This window comes from Heliangelus exortis, chromosome 23 (genome assembly GCF_036169615.1).
Source record: "Heliangelus exortis chromosome 23, bHelExo1.hap1, whole genome shotgun sequence".
NCBI lineage: Eukaryota > Metazoa > Chordata > Aves > Apodiformes > Trochilidae > Heliangelus > Heliangelus exortis.
The window spans coordinates 3,301,044-3,323,752 of record NC_092444.1 but is presented as its reverse complement, the minus strand read 5'-3'; the positions used below and the strand labels follow the sequence as shown (position 1 = coordinate 3,323,752).

General features: G+C 42.1%; 2 protein-coding genes across 5 annotated transcripts in view; one reads left to right on the top strand and one right to left on the bottom strand.

The window, feature by feature from the left end:
- On the bottom strand, positions 1-14,596 carry MICOS10 (mitochondrial contact site and cristae organizing system subunit 10). Of its 2 annotated transcripts, none has more exons than XM_071767408.1 (4): positions 14,457-14,592; positions 3,886-3,933; positions 3,187-3,296; positions 1-245 (listed from the first exon to the last, which is right to left on the bottom strand). In XM_071767408.1, the coding sequence occupies exons 1-4, from the start codon at positions 14,521-14,523 to the stop codon at positions 237-239; spliced, it is 234 nt and encodes a 77-aa protein (XP_071623509.1). In that variant the 5' UTR covers positions 14,524-14,592; the 3' UTR covers positions 1-236. The 2 variants fall into 2 exon arrangements, with proteins under 2 accessions (XP_071623509.1, XP_071623508.1); XM_071767407.1 differs by lacking the exon at positions 1-245 and adding an exon at positions 940-1,210 and having other exon boundaries at positions 14,457-14,596.
- The window catches only part of CAPZB (capping actin protein of muscle Z-line subunit beta), a 68,697-nt gene continuing 59,844 nt past the window's right edge, over positions 13,857-22,709 (top strand). The window contains exon 1 of one of the 3 annotated variants that reach the window (XM_071767401.1): positions 13,857-14,063. The gene's annotated coding sequence lies outside the window, so the exon portion shown is untranslated. The remainder of the gene's footprint in view (positions 14,064-22,709) is intronic. The other 2 variants (XM_071767398.1, XM_071767399.1) reach the window with 2 other exon arrangements.

Genomic DNA, 22,709 nt, shown 5'->3' with positions numbered 1-22,709 from the left:
GAAGGCCATTTTTCTTTTATTTATTTCCCAGAAGAGCTCTTCCTCGCACTTTCCAGACATGATACAAAACAAGCAACAGAACTTTGTTTCATGTACAGAAACAGTTTGTTGGAGTATAAAGAGTTACTGGTGACCGTTACTGAAGAATGTTGGCTTATTCCAGGGGCACTTCAGTATTCCTGAGGAATAATCATTGATTTCTCCTTCCTTCCCACTGGGATAGTCTTAGCCATTAGTCACTGTTCCTGTAAAGCAGAAGGCTTATATTATTAAAAAGCCATTTGGGTTCCTTACTTGGAAGGTGCTGCAGGATATTAAGAAAGCCACGTAACTTCAAAACATTTCAAGAAGGCAGGCTAACATCTGCATCCTTGGGTAGACTGAGAAGTTAAGTATGGTGAAGTTAAGCAGCTATATTCATGCCAGAAGCATGCCACATTTTCATGCAACTAAGCCTCCATTCTGATAAAATGGGGACTTCAAACCCAACATTATTGTAGAAGTTAGCTTTCCACAGACTGCATAGAGATCAGATAGAAATCAAAGCCACAAGGGGCAGGAGGAAAGGCTCCAGGTGCCAAATGTCTTGTATTGTTGCACATCAATATAATTCATATTGCAATCAAAACACAGGGCTGTGGAGTTTTGCGTGATAAATAATACAGGCTAAGTAACCTGAAAAATATGATACTTTCTATTTTGCAAGGAAACCTTAGGCCATATAATTCTCAGCCATACCATTTTAAGCCTTGGAATAATTGCTACATCTTGATTTCCAATTCAGCTGAAGTCACAGTGACATTCACTTGATCAAATTACTTAAAAAGCTCTCAGAACCTTATGACCACAATTGAGAAAGTTTCTGCATTTTAAGTGGTCTCTTGGCTTAGATGAATGACTCTTGCATTGGTGTCAGTGTTTCATGATCAGCTTACTAACCCAAAGGATGGGCAGTGTGATGATCCAAGTTACAGCTACAACAGCTGTGAAGTTGCTTTGCAATCTCCTGAGTATTGGAAACCATGAAGGTCCTCTGTCCTAAGTGTCATTCTCACTTAAGATTCAGAATTAAGAACTTGATCCTGAAGAATCCAGACTGGATAAAGCCCCGAGTAACCTGGTCTGATCTCACAGCTGACCCCAGTCTGAGGTCAGACTAGATGACCTCCTTGAAGTCTTTCCAACTTGGTTTATCCCATGATCCTATGAACTTGACAGGTTTGGAAAACAAGAAATAATTTAGTTCAAAATAATCTGTGTTACATTTCTCTCTTAATAAAGCTGATTTTCTTGTAGAATCTCACATTTCAACAAGCTAGCATTTGAACAGAAAAAGTTTTGAAAAGAAAACACAACAGTATTTTATAGGAAAAAAAGAACCACCAAAACAGATGAGTGATAATACAACAATATTTTCCATGCTCCTAACCACCAGAAATGAAATAATTTTCTTCTAATAACCCTGTAGCTATTATCCATGACATGACACTTTGGAGAGAATTAATGGCATTAACCATTAGATGGCTTCATCTGTGTCTTCCCTCTCTCACCATGCTCAGCTCTTTCTGACAGAGAGAGCTAGTGGAGACAGTGCACTGCAAACTGTTTGTCTACCCTGTGCCACGCAGGCAGCTGTACTTCTTCTGTGAAGTGCCCTTTCAATTACCTCATGCTGTGAAGGACCACCCCTGCTCCAGAGCACAGATTAGTCCTTAATCCAAACAAAATCCTTTGCTAGGCTGGCCTGAAAGTCAGTTTTCTGTTGCTCAACATCCCTAGTAACAAGCTCAACATCCTAAGTAACAAGCATCCTTGAATGAACAATGCTTTCTCAGAACACAGGAACAGGGCATTTACCATTCACATGCAGCCAGACATGGCATTCCAGTTTCTTTTTGGAGGCAGAAATTGGAGGAATACCCTCAGGATGGTGTGGAAAGCTGACATGTTTTGATGTTAACAAAGTTGGACAGAAGAATCATAGGATTTCGATTCTGGGCTGTAGCTGGAAATGTTGTATCAGCTGCATCTTAGTCACAGTTTGTTTCTCTATGTTGCTATCCAAAATACTTTCATCTGAAGCTGTTGTTCAAGAGTCTTGTTATTGTTTCCCTTTCTTTACAGGCAGCTGAAGACAGTATTTATAAAAAGGTATGTCTGGCAGGGCTGCAGAAGGCTGGCAAAAATTCATCTGCCACTAAATCTGCAGAGGACCAGACTCAATTTATAGCTGTAGATGCATCAGGACAAAGCCCAGCAACAGCCTCAGGCTTCCTTCAGCAGGCAGATGAGCAATGCATGAACAATTTGTGCACTCTGTGTACTTGCTATGAAAAGTTCCTGGCAGAATATTTTACCTCGGTACATTTTGAAGTGCTAAAATAATTCTAATTTCATCCTGGTGGGAGCCTCTCCACTAGTACCAGTGAAATGCTTTCAGTAGGATGTGCCTGTGTGGATCCAAACCGTGCATGGTACATCCCATTTTTTTCCAGGTGTCACAATGATAGATTACCATAAGAACAGCCCCAGCTTTGACATGTACAGTAACAAAGAAAAAATTAATGGAGTCTGTTTATGGATTTAGTGCACTGTATGCAGTTTGCAAGTGATCAAATGGCTCCTGCTCATTAATCTATTCTGAAATACTTTATCTCTGCATGGTCAATGATAATACTGAAATAAATTATCCTCTTCATAACTATTTAAAGTCTACAATTTTTTCAGACTAATTATTATATTACTATCCAGCCAAATAAGCAACAGAATTTAGAAGTAATTACTGTTTCCATGTTGCAAACCCCCCCCCACTGAAGATGAAAGACCTGCTTCCACAGGCAAATCTGACATAACTCAGTTACTTTGTAGTTCATTTCTTTCTAACTCTGAGCACAGAATCTTACCATTAATTCAGTTTTTCAGCTTTTCTAAAGTCTATTTTTTCATGTGTGTTTTCAGGTTGTGAGAAAACCTACCTGCAGGATCTGTTAAATTAAAGCAGTGCGTTTTAGTCAAGTAAGTTTATCGCTAACCACACCAGACTTGAAAAATTCCTGAAGAGCAGGGGAGCCACCACCTCCTTCAGCAAGACAAGTTTCTCCTTACTAAGGCAGAGTAAGGACATGTAAATGGTGTCTTAATGCTGACTTAGAAACCAATTAACAGTGACTACTAATTGATACTTACCTTTACAAATTTACCATGGAGAAGATATGGAGACTGGAAGTCATGTTGACAATTGGAATAAGCCATTCCTAACCCCATCCCTGACCCAAAAGCAATAGGCCATGTCCTTCCTGTAGGGGAAGGCAAGGAGAGAAGAAAAGTTAAGGTCAAGTTAAGCTGTTCACCTTACATGACAGAGACAGTATTGTTAAATAAGGACCAGAAGAGAATAAATTACTAGAAGATTCATATTAGGCATTTCCAAGTCTTAAAATTAGCTAAAGACCAGACTGCTTCAGAACAACAAGAATAAGACATGGTATTTAGAATGTAATGGAGAGCAATCTCTGAATTCAAGATATTACTGAAAATTATGCTGTTACTAAAGCATAGCTAAAAAGAGACTTTAGATCAGCTTTAAAACCCTGGAAAGACTGGCATAAACTGATGTCTAGACACATGGCTCCAGTAATTTGGCTCAGGGTTTCCTGCAATTCCAGAATTTGAGCTGACCACAGCAGGAACTCAGAGAGATGCAGTGCACAACAGCTTTGTTACACAACAGTTAAAGTAACTCCATTTCAACTGAAAAGATGCGACCAATAATAAAAGAACTAACACCCTGATTCAGTTTTAAATGCCTCAGATTTCTCATTTTTAAACTGCATCTACAATAGAAACAAGGAAACCTGGCTGTGAATATTACTGCAGTATACTTACTTTTGAAGAAGATGACTGAGAAAACAATTCCTAACCCTAATCCAGCACCTGTAAGAAGAAATGCAGCAAGTGAGGACTAAGATAAGGCAAAGCTATGGAAAATTTAATTCTTCACAGTAATTCTTCCAACTCAGGAATATCAGACTACATGTTATTCAGCACACCAAACAAAAATGTCCTTAAATAGCAATGAAAAAAAATAATAGCAAAAATCAACTAAAATTGTTTTCCTAAATAACTGTAAGCAGCTAATTCAGATTTGAATCCCAACATATACAAGTACATTATCATAAAGATTTGGGAAACAAACCATATTCTCATCCCAGGGAAAACTACTGAATTTCCATCACCATCTCCAGTATAGAAATAAGATTTATTTGGCTCGTTGCCAGCAAATGAGAAACACTTAAATGAAAACTTAGTGTCCTTGAGCTTTAGATTTTGCAGATGAGTATCTTTTTATATTTCGTTTATCTCACTACTTTAACTACTTCAATGTGTGTCCTGAGGGCAGCAAAACTTTGATGCTTTGTGTTACCCTATACCTTGCAAAAGAAAGCTCCAGGCTGCTTATCTTTAACATCCACAACATTCATTATGGAGCATATTTAAACACATTAGGAATGAATGACTTTTCACATCCTTATACTATATATAGAAGTAACTGCAGCAGTTGAAAAAAAAAAAAAAAAAATTGCTTCCAGCACCATGAAAAAAACTCCCCTGGCATATTTAAAAATCTTTTTTGCTTTCCTTGGATGGTGTGCTTATGATTTTTTGCAAGAAGTCAGGCAAGTCTGCAAAACTCCTCTGATGACTCAATAAATCTAACAGGGAAAACTTTGAGCTTGGTGAGTAAATTCTACCTTTATATTCACTACAGACAAGAATTTTAGATAAGGCACAGAAGTACGGGAGTTTAAAGGGAAAAAAAATCACTTCTGCATATGCTCATTCAAAAAACAATTAACAGTTTTGGGTTTATTTTGTCGCAAACACATCCCATTATGGCTTTCAATTCTCTTAATACAAGAAATCTAACCTCAGTATGCTGCGTTTTTTAATTAAAAGACATACTACTTTTATTTTGAATAGTTCTAAAAGCATGTGATCCTTACTCAAGCTCCTGTTGAACACATTATGAAGTGGGTTGGATCCAGAAGAATGCCAAAGAATCCTATACCCTCTTGGCCTATGGGAGTCCATTTCTTTTTTAAAGTTTCCTTCTGCTCTTTAAACCTTTTTTCTTGCAAAAAGCATATTAATGGCGGCTCCTATTGAGGTACAGATTACTAAAACAAGACTCACTGCACTAAATAATAAATTAACTAAGCACCCCATGTTTTCCAAAGATCAAAAAACCTTGAATATTAGAAGAGAGATGACCAAATTATGTTTACTCCCCTGTTAGGACTTCACTATCCATATTTAGCTGAAAACTAGAGTTGCTTTTGGAAACTTTTTTCACTTTATTACAGATTTTCAATTGTGACAGAGGTAAATACTTTACCAGGTCATAACAAGGCTGGAGCAGGCTTACAAAACACGCAATTGCAGGGAAGAACTTTGACTGCCTGCCAAGTGGTCCTGACATAACTCCCTCAGACATTTTGGAAACTGCACATTTTACAGAAGGTCAGGTTTTCACCCTGATCACTTGCACAGCTAAGAGAAAGTCTCAGTTCCTCAGCTGTCTGGTCAGGGCTTCAGGCTTTTTCTGCAGTTCAGACAGCAAGAGCTACACTGCTTGGAGCATCTCGTACAAACAGCTCACTACTCATCTCGTGTCACTGCCCAGCATTTATATGCAGACTGGAAGAACCATCACGCATCACCAAAGCAGCAGTTCCTCCCTGCTAATTCCTCCACTCCCCCTCCCCACACAGAGCTCTCCTTTTGCACCTTTGCTAGAACACAGCTGGTGTTGGCTCTCACAGAATGTTTATGCTATTACGGCTAAATCCTATCTTAAAGAATTCATCCAACAGACGAGGGTTTGGCCCGCTGACCTGACAGCCTCTGCCAGGCTTTTCCAACACTATGGAGTTCTGCTGCCTTTTTTCCTTTGGGGCTGTTGGACTGTAGGTTTGAAAAGGACCTTTTGGAGGGAATGACTCTCTGTTGAGACAGCACTAGGCGTTGTTTGAACTGTCCAGCTCAGAAGGGCTGTGACGCAGTGAGTGATACTGGTTCTGCACTTTCCTGTCCAAGAGAAGATCCCCCTCTGCCAAGGCAAACAGTTTAGCTAATCAATGAGAAATGGTTTTCAGGATGACAAATTCTGCATCATCTCAATGGAGAACCTGGGCAGTTTCTAATGTCACCACATTTTCCAAGTTACCAGGCAAACCCACATTCTTTTTATCCGTGTGGTGGTAAACTGCTCCTTTTTGTTTTGTCTTCAGAAAAGCCTGAACTAAGGAAGCAGCTCTGGTTAATGAAGTTTCTTTCCAGATACACCCAGAAATCGTCATTATCTTGTATTCTCTTCGCCTCCTTCAGATACTCTCTCACATTACAGCCCCCCTTGGGAGGGCTCCACACAGATACCATCAATGCTGTTTCCTCTTGGCCATGGGAGAAGGCACAGTATGCACTTGAAGGTGAAAAATTTATTAGTTCGGCCAACTTCAATTCAGCCTAAACCTGAAACAAAACCAAGATCTTCTGCCACACTAACACCTAACACCACTGTTAAAAAGATGTGGTTCAGCATGACTGACTCCTGTCTTTCCCAATAAAGCTTTTTTTTCTAAAGCAGTGAAGCTGAAGGGATTCTTCTTTTTCATAAAAATGCAATTTTAATGCTATTTTATGCTATCACTGCTCCCTGTTCCAGCAGGAAGGGGAGCAGAGCAGATGATGAGTTTAAAAGGATGATGGTAAGATAGCTGGAGCCCTCCTTTAAGTAATGAAAATGCTACAGAGATGTAAAGGAGATCTGACAGCTAATGGCTTGTTGTTTTCTGTGCAAGAAGGTGATTTGGGAACCAAAGCCAAAAATGTACCTTAGCCTCCCTCAATCCCAAAAGCATTCAATAGGTTCATTCCTTTTCTCACTGATGAAACTACAGTCACTCTCAGAAACTACAGTCTATGCTGAAAACTGTTTCCAACACCCTATCAACAAGAAATGCTCCAATCTGCCCTCTCACATCAGCCAAAAAGCACTTGCTTTTTATTACGTGCTTCCAACTTAAAGCCAGAAGCTTTAGCTGCATTTAATTTCTTAGCCCATCTGGTTAAGAATCTATTTCTGTGGATAGTTTGTCACTAATCTTCATTCCACTAGAAAGTATTTTGTGGTTATGTGGTCATTTCCTGTATCTCCAGGACCAAGGGGGAGCTAAACCCTCTTGCCTTGGAAGCAAAGTAAAGCGTTTCACTTTAATTCTATCTAAAATTACACCAGAGATAAACAATGGCAAAGCTGTTGATGAGTTTTACAGGTTTAAGTTCTCACATGCTCAATTTCCTTTTAAAGAGGCAACATGCTGTTTCAAAGAGCCTCCCACCTGACCAGGGGACACTCACACTGCAGCTGTTTCTACTAAAAATCAGCACCTCTAGGCCAGGCTTTAACTTCATAACAATAAAACATGAAAGGTTTATCTTACAATAAAAACAAACGAACATGGAAACACTAAGGGCTTGATCCGTGCCCAACACATTTTCCCTCCCTTTCTTGCATGACAGGCTCTTTGGAGGAAAAGGCCACAGGAAAGACTACAATGCATTTTTCACCTCCTTTGACAGTTTAAAACATATAACTAGAAAAACAGTCTCTTTCACCTTACATCCATCACTTCAGCTTCAACTCCTTTACAGTCAGTGTCAACAGGGGCAGGATGGTTTTGTGGACATCTTATTCCTGCTCCCCAGTAAGCATCCAGACCAGCACAGCCACAAGGAATTGGTGTCAGGCAGCAAGCCCAGCCTCCAAAACTTTTTCATTCTCCTTTTTTTGGCTCATCCACCTTCCAAGAAAAATGTCACACTACCTCAAATCAATCTAACACACAGAAGAGCACGTGCCGCATACCCAATAGGACATCATAAAACTGTCTGGGAGAGAAACACAAATCTTCTGGATGGGCTCTGGCCCCATAAGAACATCTGGGAAAAGCTTTTTCTATAAATTTAATCAACAGTCCCTCCAACAGCAATACTGCTTGGTTCTGTCCTAGGCTACCCAAGTAGCTACGGGCTGAAGGAGTTTTAAGACTGCCACATCTAGATATACTTTTCTTCAATAGCTTGAAACATAAATAGAAAGATTAAAATATGCTCATTAACATCTGCCAAATGTGTTGCTGTTACTGGAAGTTTTTAAACTACTAGATAGTTTTCTTTTTGCCATCAGATTATTTCCTCTGCCATTCCTTACACACAAATACAGAGCTTCAGGCTCCTCTCCCTCAGATTCTGTTAAATTACAATTTACTGATGAATTAACTGATTTACAACTAACTGACTGAAATAAAATGAAGATGGAACTCCTGGAAGATGGCTTCTTTCTTCTAAGAATATGGCAACTGCTCTCTACAGACAAAAGTCTCTAAATAGGTCAGGGACTTGTTCCAACAGAGAATATTTCTTCGCAGCTAGAAGGACAGCTTCCATCAGGACCAAGAAAATCTATCAAGCTTGGCTAGCTTCTCTCAACAGCTTCAAGGTCCAACAGCATGGACCTGATGCACTGGAAGTTTCAAATGAGCATCAACTCAGCTCAGCACTAAAATCTGCTTTAAGTAAAGAAATACCACTGCACTCTCAACCACAAAAAAAGCCAAGATCTTCAAATCTAAAAAAAAAAAAAAAAAAGTAGTCAAGGAACTCCCAAACTACATTCTCCTTTAGATGAAGGGTGATCCATCCTGCCCCACTCCAATCCCACTTTTAGAAAATAGACAATTGTTCTGCAAAAATGGTGAGGAGATTCTTCTTCAGATACCAGGACTTAGCAGCAGTGAGAAATCCGAGACCATGAAATCACTTATTTACAGAGAGAATTAATTTTAAGCAGACTTAGCAAGGCATCATATTTTCTTCAAACACCAGCTTTGAAGCTTTCATTCTCATCTCCCCCATTGTGTGGATTGTTTACATAGCAGACAGAAAAATGAGCAAGGATGCAAGAAGAAAACATAGTGAAACTATACACCAAGTTCTCGAGGAAGAAGCAGTGGAAAAAAAAGTATGTTTTGTTTTCCTCTAACATTTGCCTTTAGTAACACAGAATACTTGGAATGACAGGATATAAATATCCAAATACCATTATAATACAAAAATCCTGACATGTTTTCAGGGGCCACTTTCACCCTTCAGCACTCCTACGGCTCAACTGCTGCCCCAAGGCTAACCCTAGATAAACACCAGATGGGCACCCAGCAGCAGGAGGGATGGCCCTTAGCCCACCATCTCTCCAGCAATCACAGCCAGTCTTGAAGCCAGGCCAGAAACTTTTTATCCTTACCCTGGTGAATGAGCTGGTGAGATGAGAGGGCATACACACACATTTACCCCCTCTTTTAAAAGGGGAAGGGGAGAAGAGTGGAGGCTGCTCTTTGAATCAGCACAAAAGATTTCAATCCTGCATCAAGCTTCCAGACAAGATCAGGGCTCACTCACTTTAGAAATGGATAGCTAAAAAAATCAGCAAGATACTGATAGAGAAAATACCTGACTGAAAACTAGAGAAAATGCCTGACTGAAAACTCTGCCCTTACTGCAGTAAATATGCCACTAGTGAGAACACTTGCATTGCTAAAAAGAAAAGTAAACATATCCACATGTGAGGCTTTTGCATGGCTAAGGACGAGGGTTGGCAGTCACACCACACCCATCCAATATAGGTTGACCATCAGTGATGGTCTATTGGCCCAGCTAATAAAAAGAGGCAATTTTGAGCAAGAAGTGTTCCAATGGCACCTCACCAGCAGAAATACTAAGGAAAGAAGCCTGATCCTTCTCAAATATCTCCCAATTGATTTATTATTCTCAAGGATGAGCCAGCAGCCCTGAAAGTTTTGTCAGAGAACTAAATCTGATGTAAAAGAACAGAAACTTGTTGCCACCTACTGCTGTAACTTGTCTTCCAAAAGTCCCGACATTTTTTCCCCTGCACCAGCCATGAGCAATTAATATCTACACCACTTGGTCTGCTACAAGATGCAACTGGTAGAATCTGATCTTCTGTACAACACAGAAAAATAACTTGGAGTTACAAACAAAGCTAACATAACAATGCAGCATGTGCTTGTGTAATGTTCCCCAGCATTAAAAAGAAAATCCCAAACTAAGAACAAGTCTTTTGACTTGTAGTTGAGATTGCATGGCCATGTTACACCAAAAAACAAAAAAACCCCATGAAAACCCAAACCAAAACAACAATAAAAAAATCCAAACACACTTCAAAACATGAATTTCAGGATTTCTGTTTATTTATAGAAAGTCTAATCCAGTTTTCAGAAAGTATACTCAAATTTTGTCATTATACACACTGACTTTATCCCACTCATAACCATGTGAAGGGTTATTTTAAAATACTGACATTACAAACCCTGTAATGATTCTTTCTGAAATATTCAATCTGTAGAATGACAAAAACAATACAATTTCACCCCTGCTGTTAACAGAAACAGGCCAGATGATGCAAGCCAGAAGAAATAATGTAATAGTTGCAGGAGAATTCAAAGTACCCTTTTCTCTTAAGAAAAAGTCCTATTAAATGGAAATTAGAGGCATTTCATTTTAAGATGTCAAAACAGAGGATTAGAGGAAAGAACATTACTACACTGGGTTATTTACAAGCTTCCAGGCTGAATTTTGGTTAAACACAGACATACATCAAAATATTTATCTCCTGAAAAAAAAACATTAACTTCAGCACAGCAACTTAGCCCACAAGCCAAGAAGTAAAGGGCTTTCCTAGGGTTACCTTTCAACATCAGGTAAATTACAATTCATTTAAAACTACACCAGTTTCAAAACAAACCAATACACAAAGGTACACAACTTTCCCCTCCATACACACATACTCTTTATTACGTCCCTATTCCCTGGCATTTAGTAATAATTTCTCCAAAATTATAGCCTCACAGAGAAAAAAAACAACTCTGCCAGTCCTTCATGAGTAATTGTCTTTCCAACTAAAGAGGCATGAACTACCAGTCAGTTAAGCAAACAAGAAATCCTTTAAGCGGGGTATGAAGCTGGCATGCTGAAGGAAGACCACACCACTACTTACTCCCCAGTCCTCTCTCTGCAGACCTCTACTGATAAAAATGAAGAAACAGTTGTGAAGGTTGGACAGCACACAGGAATTTATAACAAAGAAATCAGTATCAGAAAGAAAGATGGAAAGGAAAGTCAAATGATTTAAATGATTGTCCAGGTGAAAAGTCTTAAGAAGGATGCAAAGCTTAAGCCACCAAGACCTGAATCACCCATGAGAGAAACTGCCCAGCCAGCCAAGAAAAATCCATCCCACTACACACAAACACTGTGGCTACAGCAAGATTCAGAAAGGGGAACAAAGATACCCAGACCCATCCTCAGCATTAGGAAAACAAACACTTGTCAGTCCTAATAAAAAGGAGGTGAGGAGGTAAACTCCATTTCACAATGTTTGAATTCTCTGTGCAGGTACAGAGAGTTTTACAGGACCTAACTGCTGGAAATTAAGTGCTGTCTTAGCAATGCCTGACAACATAGTTTGTTTTGAACTAACAGGAAGGAGTTTTAACTCTAAATTACAAGCTGAACACAGGCAGTGACCAAGAGGTCAAAAATATAACACAGCACTCCAAAAGGTGCAGTGCCAGATAAATATGTATTTTGAACATTTTAGTGGCAGGAGTTTCTGCCAAGAGCTTGATCTCCAACTAAAACAGTGTAACTCCAAACAACACAGCCAGCTACAAACACTGGCTTGAACAACTGGGGTGGAAAGCCTGAGAGCAACACAACATCAGACAGGCTGCTGAGCCCCCAAGAACTCCTTCAAAACATCCTAATAAAGTCATCCTGACAGCTGCTACCTCCCCCTTTCACTCTCTTCTGTTTCTCATGTCCCTCCAGCCCTCTAATTAATCCACAGGAGTTCTGTCCCTACAGTTCTCACAGGCACTAGAAAACTGTCAAGGCTTCAGGAATTCAGTGCTTTCCTTTACTTACAGGGGCTGGGATAGGAAAACACAGGGCTAACCCCAATGTTTGCTTTTCTTCAGCCACTGGCTAGAAAGATGTGTCCTGCAACAGTGCTCAGGAAGGATGTTAAGGAACGTACAGGAAGGAAACTGTAGCCACTAAAAGAAGAAATCTGGCAAAGAAGAGAGGATTTAGTAAAACTTTGATATGCCATACAACAAGTAACAAAATTCTCAAGTGAAAACCTATTTATTTTCTTTCTCCCTTTCCAGTATAACAACTGCCCTTGATAGTTTATTGGGCACTCCAGGAAACTTCGCAGTATTACAAAAAAGATCACCAAAATCAGACTTTCAAAGTCCCTGCAGAGAAAACAACCACTTCCACCAAGACAGTCTGAGAAAGTCTGTGCTATCAGCACTCAGCTGGCAGTTTGCACAGCTGGGCCACCAACTCACTTCACATTTGAAGACCACAACCATCTTCAGTCACAAACTACTCAAGTACCAAGCAACTGCTGGGTGGTTCTGGTTTCCAACATTCATACCAACACTTTTCTTGTTAACATCATGGAGGAGTTTGCCAGCACAGAATTACTGAGTCAGTCATAAAGCACACAAAACCAAAATACTGTCACACATGAAGAAAACACGTGCCTCAGGCCACCACCTAGGGTTTAGTGCTTAGGACAAAATTAAAGAGCTGCAGTCCACATGACCTTCTGAGTCAATTTGATGAAAATCTTGAATTTTACCATGACCTTTACTCAACGCCCTCGCAAAGCTAACACTGGGAAGCCTTGATCTACAGTACTAGTGCAGAAAGCCTGCAAACACTTTTTTTTGTTGTTGTTGTTGTCACTTCAGGATGGAAGAAAACACCAAATTAAAATGCAAGGACTACTGAAAAGATCTGCTGCATCAAAAATCAACCCTACAGCCTCTTCTTTCAGCCTCCTGGAGTAACTTTCCCGGTCCAGGATTCCTACATGTGCAGCTGCAGCATGGAACAAACTCTTGTTTATAATTCAGCATACTTAATATTTTATGATAAAGCAACCAATGCTATGAAACATAAACATATCTGGATTTGTTTGTCAAAGAAACCTGAATAGAATTTCATCAGGCAAAATATTGCTCTGGAGCACTTGACACTTTTCAAAGGGCTGTTACAAACAATGGAAGTTTCAATTTACTTACAACTATTAAGCATCTATTCTAATGGAAAAGTATTAGGCAAAACCCCTAGTTCCACATCAGCTTTCAAGCAGGCCACTAGAGCAACATGTAATAAACATTCATGTTCTTCAGATACTATTTATGGCTCTAAAAGAGACTTCTGCACCCACATGGAACACATACCTTTTGTGTCTGACACTTCCCTTCTACCTCTATGCATTGCATTTAAAGATTTGCTCTGGTACACGTATTTTGTAAAGCCACAACCTCTGTCCAGTCGATTTGCCAGCCTGCCACAGGCTGTGCATACACCTTTACAATCATTCCTAAATCTCACGGTTGTAAGCAAAATGTCATGAATGGTTTGTTGCAGCCCAGCAGGTACGTGCATAGCCCTAACAGTAATGACAAATAGGCACACAAGAAAATCCACAGAACAGTTACCCTCCTTAAAAGCAATGGTACAACGATCTGCAGGGCTGGGACACCGGGTGGAAAGCTTCTCAATGTCAAATTGCACACACTTTACTAAGCAACACATGCCAAAGCTATCAGCGTGTCACGACACATACTGCTTTTAATAAACACAGCCCACCTCGTACTCTGAGTCCTACCACCAGCTCTGCAGGCACACATTTCCAAAAGCAAGCTGGCGTCACAGTGAAACTAAAGGCGGGCAAGGTCGTGTCACTGGAGGACCCTGCCTGCCCGGCGCCCATTCATTCGGGGCAGGAGGGGTCCCGCGGGCTCCGGAGCTCAGCGCAGAGGGAGATTTCCTACGGAAACTTCTGATTTTCCACAGAGAGAGTAACCAGAGATCAAAACCCACCCTCTGCCACCGGTTCGCGGGTAAGACGAGATCCGGTCGGGGAGCAGAGCCCTGGGGCGACCATGGGAACGGGACAAGCGGGGGTCCGCGCCCGCGGCCAAGGTCACCTTGCCAGGCTCCCTCCTGCTCCGCCGAGCCCCGACCCCCGGGGGGCAGCGCTGCCCCGCGGTGAGGCCCAAGCGGCGGGACACCCCGCCGTTCCAGGCTCCAAAGGGCGGCAAGAAGGCCGCCGGCTTAGACCGGGCCCTGAGTGGCGGGGAACACCGGGCCTCACAGGGCCTCTCCTCAGCCGCATCGACCGCCACGCGGGGCTAGGCGAGCGGCGGCAGCACTCCCAACGCCGGAGCGCCCGGACCGGCCGCCACTGCTCCTCCCTTGGTCCTCCCCCTCTGCCCTGGCCTCCCCGCCCTTACCCAGCTTGACGGCGGAGTCCGCCAGACACCGGTCCCACTTCCTGCCCAGCTCGCCCTCCGACGCCATCTTGGCCGTCCCCTCCCACCTCAGGCCGTGCCCTCGCCTCCTCCGCCGCGCAATTCTCGCGAGATCTGCTGGCACAGGTGAGCGGCGGAGCGCCAGATCTCGCGCGATTTCCCTCCCTCCCCGTCCCGGCCTCTGTTGTCAAGGTTACCGGCCGGCGGGCGCGATGGCCGCTGCGCTCGACCTTGGGACTGGCCCAAAAGTCCGAGTTTTACCCCCTAGGATTGGGCTGACCACAGCCTCAGCCTCTCCTAGGCCCCGCTCCTCAACCAGGGCTCCCGTTTGTGTCCTTGTGAAGCCTCAGCCTAAGGCAGGATCCCCGTCCTCTCAGTGGCCGCCGGCTTGGGCCCACCCCCGTCGGGCTTATCCCGTCAGGGCTCTCACCTCAGTCGTGGCAAGAGCCGATCCTTCGCTGTAGGATCCCATCATGTTGCTCAGGGCTGAATATATCCTGCTGGACACACATTCCTGTATAGGTTTTCCCTCACCAAGGTCCTGCGTGTTACACAGCTCCTGGATCTTTGCTGGCTGTCCTCCACATCTCTGCAGGGCCTGAAATGAGGTACAGGTGTGTGAAAAAACAGAAAAACAGTTGCTGCCAATCCCTATCAGCGTCCCAGAGATCAACTTTTTCATTACGAACATGCTAGCGCTCCTCCCTTCTTGCTTAGTTGGGAAAAACAGCTGAATAATACCAGGGGAAAAAAAAAAAAAAAAAAAAAAAAAAGATATTCAATAACTTAGTTCCATACAGGAGGATGCTAAAATTAAGAGTAAGGAGTTGTGGGAAGGGTTTTCCATGATGTATGAGTCCTTGGCACATCCCGAAGTATGTCACAGTGCTGCAGAAGTAGGAATGTAAGTGTGAATAGTTCCAGGCTTACTGTAATGAATTTTACATTGCAAATGTTGTGTAGGCTTGCTGAAATTCATTCTCCAGAAGCCTTGTGAAAAAAATAGAGTGTTTTTCAAGTAATAAATGTTCCCATTCCCACTTAGTAAGGTAATTTTTATCTGTGATTACTTGTGTTTATTTCTTCAAGTTCTGACAGTTATCAAGTTGGAGAGGAGGGGGCAAGAGGTGGCTCTGCTGCTTTATAAAGCTTTTCTTTGAAAAGTCAGTTAAAGACTGAAGCAACAAATGCAAGTCAGGGCTCTCTGAAGCTGGCAATTTTTTTCTATAGTTATTATTGTTTGTGGTCTTACATTTGCCTTAAAAGTGTAACTGGTTTTGATCTAGAGCAATGATGAAAGATTTTTCCTGTATTTGGTTTGGTTCAACTCCTTCACATATCACTGAACAATCACAATTGCCTGTTACTTTTATGCAGTTCAATAATCTTAACTTCTCATTTTTAACTTTTTTTTGGAAGGCACATGGTTAAACCCTTGCAGGTTCAAGAGGTTTCCTTGGAGAAGGCAGTTCTTGTTCTTTTGTAAAGTGAGCTTCCTTTTCTCTTCCACCCCCTGCAATTTTCTCCAATCAGTTTGTATTGCTGCAGAATTGGTATCAAAAATAGAACCATGCATCAAGTTACCTACAAAAACACCAACAGGATCAAGCACTTTTTTCCCTGATTGCATAAAGCAGTATTTTCTGAAACCACTGACTCAATGTGCCAGCTCCACCCTCCCATTCTCAAACAGCTCTGGAAAATATCAAGAGAAGGAAGCCTCTAGAATTATTATTACCCCCCAACTCCCAAAGTAAATTCTAGAAACTGGTGTTTAAAACAACCCAGAAACATGATCTCCTCTGGCAAAAAATACCTGGCTGGGGCCAATGTGTATTCTCACTTGACGCTTACTCATTTAAGGCTGTTGGGCTTTCTGGAAAAGGCTGTTTCCTTGGGAAAGAGGGAAGCAGTGGTGAGGTGTTGGACTTTAAGACACTTCATACAAGGTTGTTTTGCCATCTAACACATCTTGATTTTGACAGCCTTGTGTCAGGAACCTAGTGCATTCAACCCTCTGGAATAGTTCAGTGGGATTGTTTTTGAAATGTCTGGCTTCCTTCTGAGGTACCAGTCTCTGCTTCTCTTAAATCCCAGCCTCACTGAGTGATCAGAGGAGGCTCTGGAAAACCTAAGCCATTAAAGATCTGGAGCACATTCTCTGTGCCCCTTCCCCACCCCAGGGAAAAATTAAGGCAGGAGGGAATGTGTCCAAAGGCAGCCTTTTCTCTCCATAGCTATAGTTACTTGGAACATAGACCCTGTCAGTGTAATACTGAATATTTCTTATTGTCTGATGCCAAGATGATGTTCAGAACATGCACTTTTGAAAAACCTTTTTTTTTTTGCATTTTACACCCCAGCATGTGCTGTCCCAGGGTTCCTTCCCTTCCTTCTCCCTTCAGACTCTCTTCTTTCTTTCCAGTAAACAAATATCTGAAAAAAGTGGAGCTGAAATGGAGTCAGAAAGCTTCAAGAATGCCTTGGTCTGATGGAAGTCAAATTGTAGTAGTTTTATCACCAGCTTTCTTAGCTGTATATCTAACTTGAGCTGTGTGTTAAATTAGTCAGACTACTCTCATACTAAAGATCAGCTGTTCACATCAACATTCCACTGGTTAGTTTTCCACCAGCCAGCCATCAGACAAGCTGGAGGCAGAATCAGGGATCCAAGATGAGTAAGCACCACTATTATTCTTCAAAACTGCTATTTCCTGGTACCAGGTGGAAGATGCCATGCAGAGGGCACATCTGTACACACATGTGGAGGTGAGGAGCTTCTCTGCGGCTACACCAGCCAGAATTTGAAGCCCTTTTTCATCATAACAGACTTTATTTTAGCTGTTAGCCCAAGCTAACAAGATAGGATGGTTCACCCTCACCCCAATAGTTTTTGTTTTAAAACATCCAAGCAAGCTTCTTTTCAATCTTGATCCTTCCCCACAATTACTTCTTCCACTGTTTTTTCACAGGATCCCATCACATCCCTCCTGTCAGTTCCCCACTGGATACTAACATGCTCTTGATCTCCTCCTTTCCAAAGAACACACATGGAAGTTCTCCCATGGTTTGAAATAACATTCATCACCTCCCACGTGCACGTTTTTTTCTTTTCCTGCCAAGAGTAGCAATGATCTGCATAGGAGGAGAGCAGTGTATGAGTTCTCTGCTTGAAATGGTTGACACACCCTTTGTGGTGACCCCCACATTGCTGTCTGTCCTTCCAGAATGCTTTTGTGTCACAGAGAGTCAGAGCTGGGTAGGAAACTTCAACTCTATCTCCACTCCATCTTGTTGGGTGTCTCCACTCATGGATACAAGCCATGTTCAGATACTGATGCGTTTTGTTTTCTTTGTGGCCTTCCTGCTAGCTAAGCAACAAGCAATAAAAACCTAAAGAGAGCAAAGAAACCCCTCCTGAGCAGGGCTCTTCCCTAAAATGGGAAAAGTGCCAGAGGCTCCATTAAGTCTCCTTTCCTATCCTTATTGATTTGATGGGGCAGGCAGGCAAATCCCATGGGGATGAACAATATTCTGAAGCCTGAGGTAGACTTGCATGAGAAGAGACAGCTTATGGAACAGAGTGAAAGAACATGCAGGTTTTTCATGGTGAATATGCTCAGGTTGATTAGCAAATCCATTTTGTGTCTGTGCTGAGATGTTTTCGTGCTAGTTTGACAAAGCTGAGGTAATGTTGGAGTCAGGAGGGTGGTATGGCTGGTTCCAGGGGTCAGGTGGGGCTGGTTGAAGTGCAACTTTGGATAAGATGTGGCCCAGCTCCTTGTGCTTATTCTGCTCTCAGCTGTTCTTGCTGTGAAGAGGAAGTTTGCCCCAAAGAGGAAAGCACTGGCATGGAAAAAATGGGAGGGGTTTTCTGCCTCTGATCCTACAGCCACAGGCACTCCCGTGGCATTTCTCCTCTTTATTTGATATGTGCTACTTGGTGATCATCTTTCAGTTTAGCAGCAGAAAGAGTAGAAGGTCTCCCACACTGTATTGATAGAGGGTTTGTAATGAACAAGCCTGTAGAAGAGTGTTTTTTAGCTCTTGCAGTATGTTTTTCCATTTGTCTATGTCACTGGCTAATTCTATACAGATTCTAACCAGTGAACTGTTGACTATTGTATTCAGAAAGAATCCAGGCCCTTCTAATTCTTTTGGCTGGTATATTAGCAAGCTTTAAGGGGACTGCAACGTGTCAAGGAAAAAGGAAAGGAATGGAAAGTTTTGTTTCTTTCTGGTGCATTTAATCAGCTTCTCCTTGATGCTTTTTTAATGACAAGCTGCAGGCATGATTACTACAGTTAATGACCAAGTTTGACAGGAACGTTCTCAATACTCTCTTTGCTCAGGCTAAAAACATTTCTGAAAGCCCCTGTCAATCAAGCTTGCTGTGCTGAAAATATATAACTGGAAGAGCAATTGCAAGCACAGAAATAAACAGCATCCTAGGATATTCAGCTAAGTGGGATATACTGGAAAACCAGCAATCCCAGAAGTTTTACAGTTCATTATTCTGGACTGATAGTTTTTTAAAAAGCCTTGTAGTCCTTTTCTCAACAAGCATTGCTGGATTTCTGCAGGTGAGATTTCAAATATATCTCAGCCACATTTATCCATCTTCTTTTAAACATTTTGTGGAATCCAGTTGGATTGAAATCTTTGGAACATGTGAAACACGTGGCTGCAAATATCTCCAAGGCATATCCAGATACAATGTTCTCAAAATGCTTAAATTAAATGGTTGTTACTAGTGGATGAGTATTTTACTTTATAGGTGAAAAAAAATTAAATGATTCTTCTCTGTCCAAGATCTGGACCCAGGTTGCAGAGATGTGACTTCTCTCTAAAACGACTCTGCTAAATAAATACCCTCTGTGGATGGGGCTTCAGCTGAGCAGCTAAGTCTGCTCTCAGTCTGTGACAGGGATGTGAGACACAACTTGGGTTACCCATTTAGGCAAAACAAATGTAAGAAAATTATCAAAGGCAGAAAAACCTTGTGCCTCCAGCAATATGCATGCTTGAGAGATGTGTACCCTTGAATTTCTCTGCTGTTACTGTGACAGGGCTAAGCTGGTAGTAGAATGTCTCATTTTGGGCCATTATATGGACATCTTGGGCTGCCAGTTTTATTGTCTCTTACATAAATGAAATGCCTGGGTGCTGCTGAATTGGAAAAAAAGTTTGGTTTTAGCATTCTTTCCAAAGAAATGGGGGGGATGCCTCAAGCCTCTCACTAAATAGGCAGTATGTTGTTTTTCATTAACCATGATATCTCGATGTACTCCTCAGTTCCTGCAGTGAATGGAGAAATTCTTCAAACCTTTATATTCCAAGAGCACTCAGCAGAGCTGCCTTGGAATCAGAATGGGAGGGGGGGGGGTTGTTTTTTTGTATTGTGTTATTTTGACAGTGTGTACAAAGATCTCCATAGTGAGAACTATCTGTGGCTTGAATATGGAATTCCAAGATATTGGGTAGTGTTGTAGGTACCTTTTTCCTATATTAGTTTCCAAGAAACACTGAGTTTTCTGCCTCAAGTCAAGGGATGCTGCTGGTTTACTGACTTTGACTAATAAAACCCAGCAAGCTAAACATTACCATTGCTGGAAGACTCTTGCAGCAGTAAATTCAGTTTATGAGAACCCCTAATAAAAGTTTACATATCTTTCAAGAACCACAAGCTTGACATGAAAAAAAATGAGCAATCTGACCTAAAAAAACCCCCACTCAAGATGTCTTTTCCTTTAATAGAAAAATGAATATTTGGGGAAGCACGAAAGTTTTCTCTAGGATCTTGCTTCTTAGCATGTTTTCACAGTCACCCTTAGTCCTGGCTAAACACTGGAATAAACAAAATAAATAGCATTTCACCATGCGTGCAGGAGGATAAAATAAAAACCACATCATATTGGACCACAGATGCTTGATGAAGTTCTGGCTAAATGTGAAGAGCACTTTGTAATGCTAATAAGTATTTCTCCTTTGGCTTCCTTGGCTATAATCAAACATCCAGGGAAAGCACATGTGGTTTTTTAGTTGCTGATTGGAAGATCAAAAGCTCTGTTATTAATTGCACATGAATTTGAGGCTGTAGGGCCATTGAGTTGTCAACTGACATCATTGTTTGCTTCCTTTGTTTACAGCCCCTTGTTTAATGCCTAACACACTCTTTTCTGGTGGGATGGGTAATCCCATGGCAGGTGTGGGAAACACCTGGTAAGACCTAGATTTAGAATCATGGAATTGTCAGGGTAGGAAGGAACCTTAAAGCTCATCCAGTTCCAACCCCCCTGCATGGGCAGGGACACCTCCCACCAGCCCAGGGTGCTCAGAACCCTGTCCAGCCTGGCCTTCTACACTGCCAGGGATGGGGTCACCACCCTGAAATTAAAGAATTTCTCCCTAATGTTTAACCTAAATCTCCCCTCTCCAAGTTTTAACCCATTTCCCTTGTCCTCTCCCTACCCCCCCATGTCCAAAGCCCTCCCCCAGCTTTCTTGTAGCCCCTTCAGATATTGGAAGGTTGCTCTGAGCTCACCTGGGAGCCTCCTCATCTCCAGGCTGAACAACCCCAATCCCTCAGCCTGGCTTCCCAGGGAGGTTCTCAGCCCTCTGAGCATCTTTGTGGTTCTCCTCTGGACACATTCCAGGAGCTCTGTGTCCTTATGCTGGGGACTCCAGATGTTAAGTTTATCCAGTGTCCCCGAATTAGCTGGATTTGGCATTGACCCCTTCACAACTCACAGCTGCAACTGTAGTAAGACACATGGAGTCTTCCACTCCACGCTGCAAACTGCAGCCTACCAGGGATAGTCTGCTCCTGCATCTTCATAAACAACCAACAAAAAATATTCCCTTAAGCATGTCCTGCTATAAACAAGCAAACAGCTGGTCCTCATTTGGAAAGAAGCTGCAGCCATTGCAAAAGGAATCTTCTTAATGCAAATATTTTGGGGGGAAAAAAAAAAGCAGCTGTTTATTCTTCTTTATACCTACTAGCGGGAAAACAAAATCCAGGATGCTTCTATTTCTTCCGCTAAGAAAAACATCCTCTTGGCCTTAGTGTTCATTTGGATCTCAAATTGTTTAAAATACCCTGGGCTGCCTACATCTGCTGTTGCTCTGCTTCTGCAGCTAGGAAACCTTTTCTATTCATATCTATAAAAACCCACCATATATTGAGTGGTCACAGAAGACTTTGCTTGAATTTTGTGACCAAAATGATGATGTTTAGAGCACGCATTTTCATATTTATCAATTATGTCCTCCCAGACCTTGTCCCAAGAAAAACACCTGCATGAGATGTGTGGAGCCTTGTAAAATGGATGAATAATTAGCCCTGTGTAATCAATAGGCTCATTTTTCTTAATTACTGCTGGTGGGCACCTCTGAGGAAACAGAAAGACTGAAGGATCTGGGGACTGCAGGAGAGAAGCCACTTGACATGCTGCATCTTACAAACTGGGTTTAGGGAGGTCAGACTGAGTAGTCTTAGCAAAAAAACCCTAAACTTGGAGATTTTAGGGCAGGAAATGCCTTCTGAAGTCATCTGGCTGCTCTAAGCGCAGCAAGATTATTTTCCTTATGTAGCAAGACAAACCTCTTTTAGGGCACGGTGCCCCAAGGTCCAACCAGGTGTTCCAGCGGAAACTCACAAATAGTGCTCCAAGTCTATTGCTCTCGGGGCTGACCAGCCTGAATCAATGCTACTGCTCCAAAAGTGACACCACCACCACACTTCCTCAGGTGTGAGCTTTATTGGCCCCTTAATCCTGCTCATGCGCAGTAGGGGCCCGGCCTAATCAGGCACAGGTGGGCTTAACACAAGGTCATGCCCACTACCTGGCAATTAGTGCCACCTGGTTGCCTCATTTCACTACATCCTTAGGTTTTGTTTGGTGATGGGTTATTAATGGAGTTTCATGCACTCTGGCTTCCAATATAGATCCTGTTTTTCTTGTTGAGAGTGATCATCCTTGGCTTCCAAGGTTCCTTTTGTTCCTGCACAGAAAACAACCAAAGGTTTAAAAATGGCAACAGGGGAATGGAAAAAAGCAGGTTAAGGTTAATGTGGCAAAATGGGTGACAACAGGTTGTCAGGAGTCACCCAGGATAGCTTTGATTTTCTAACTAGTGTGAGCAGTGGTTCTGCAGATTACCATGGAAGGGTCACCTGGGTGGATGTCGGGGCAGTTCACTTCCCTGGAAATCCAGCTGGTTCTTCTCAAA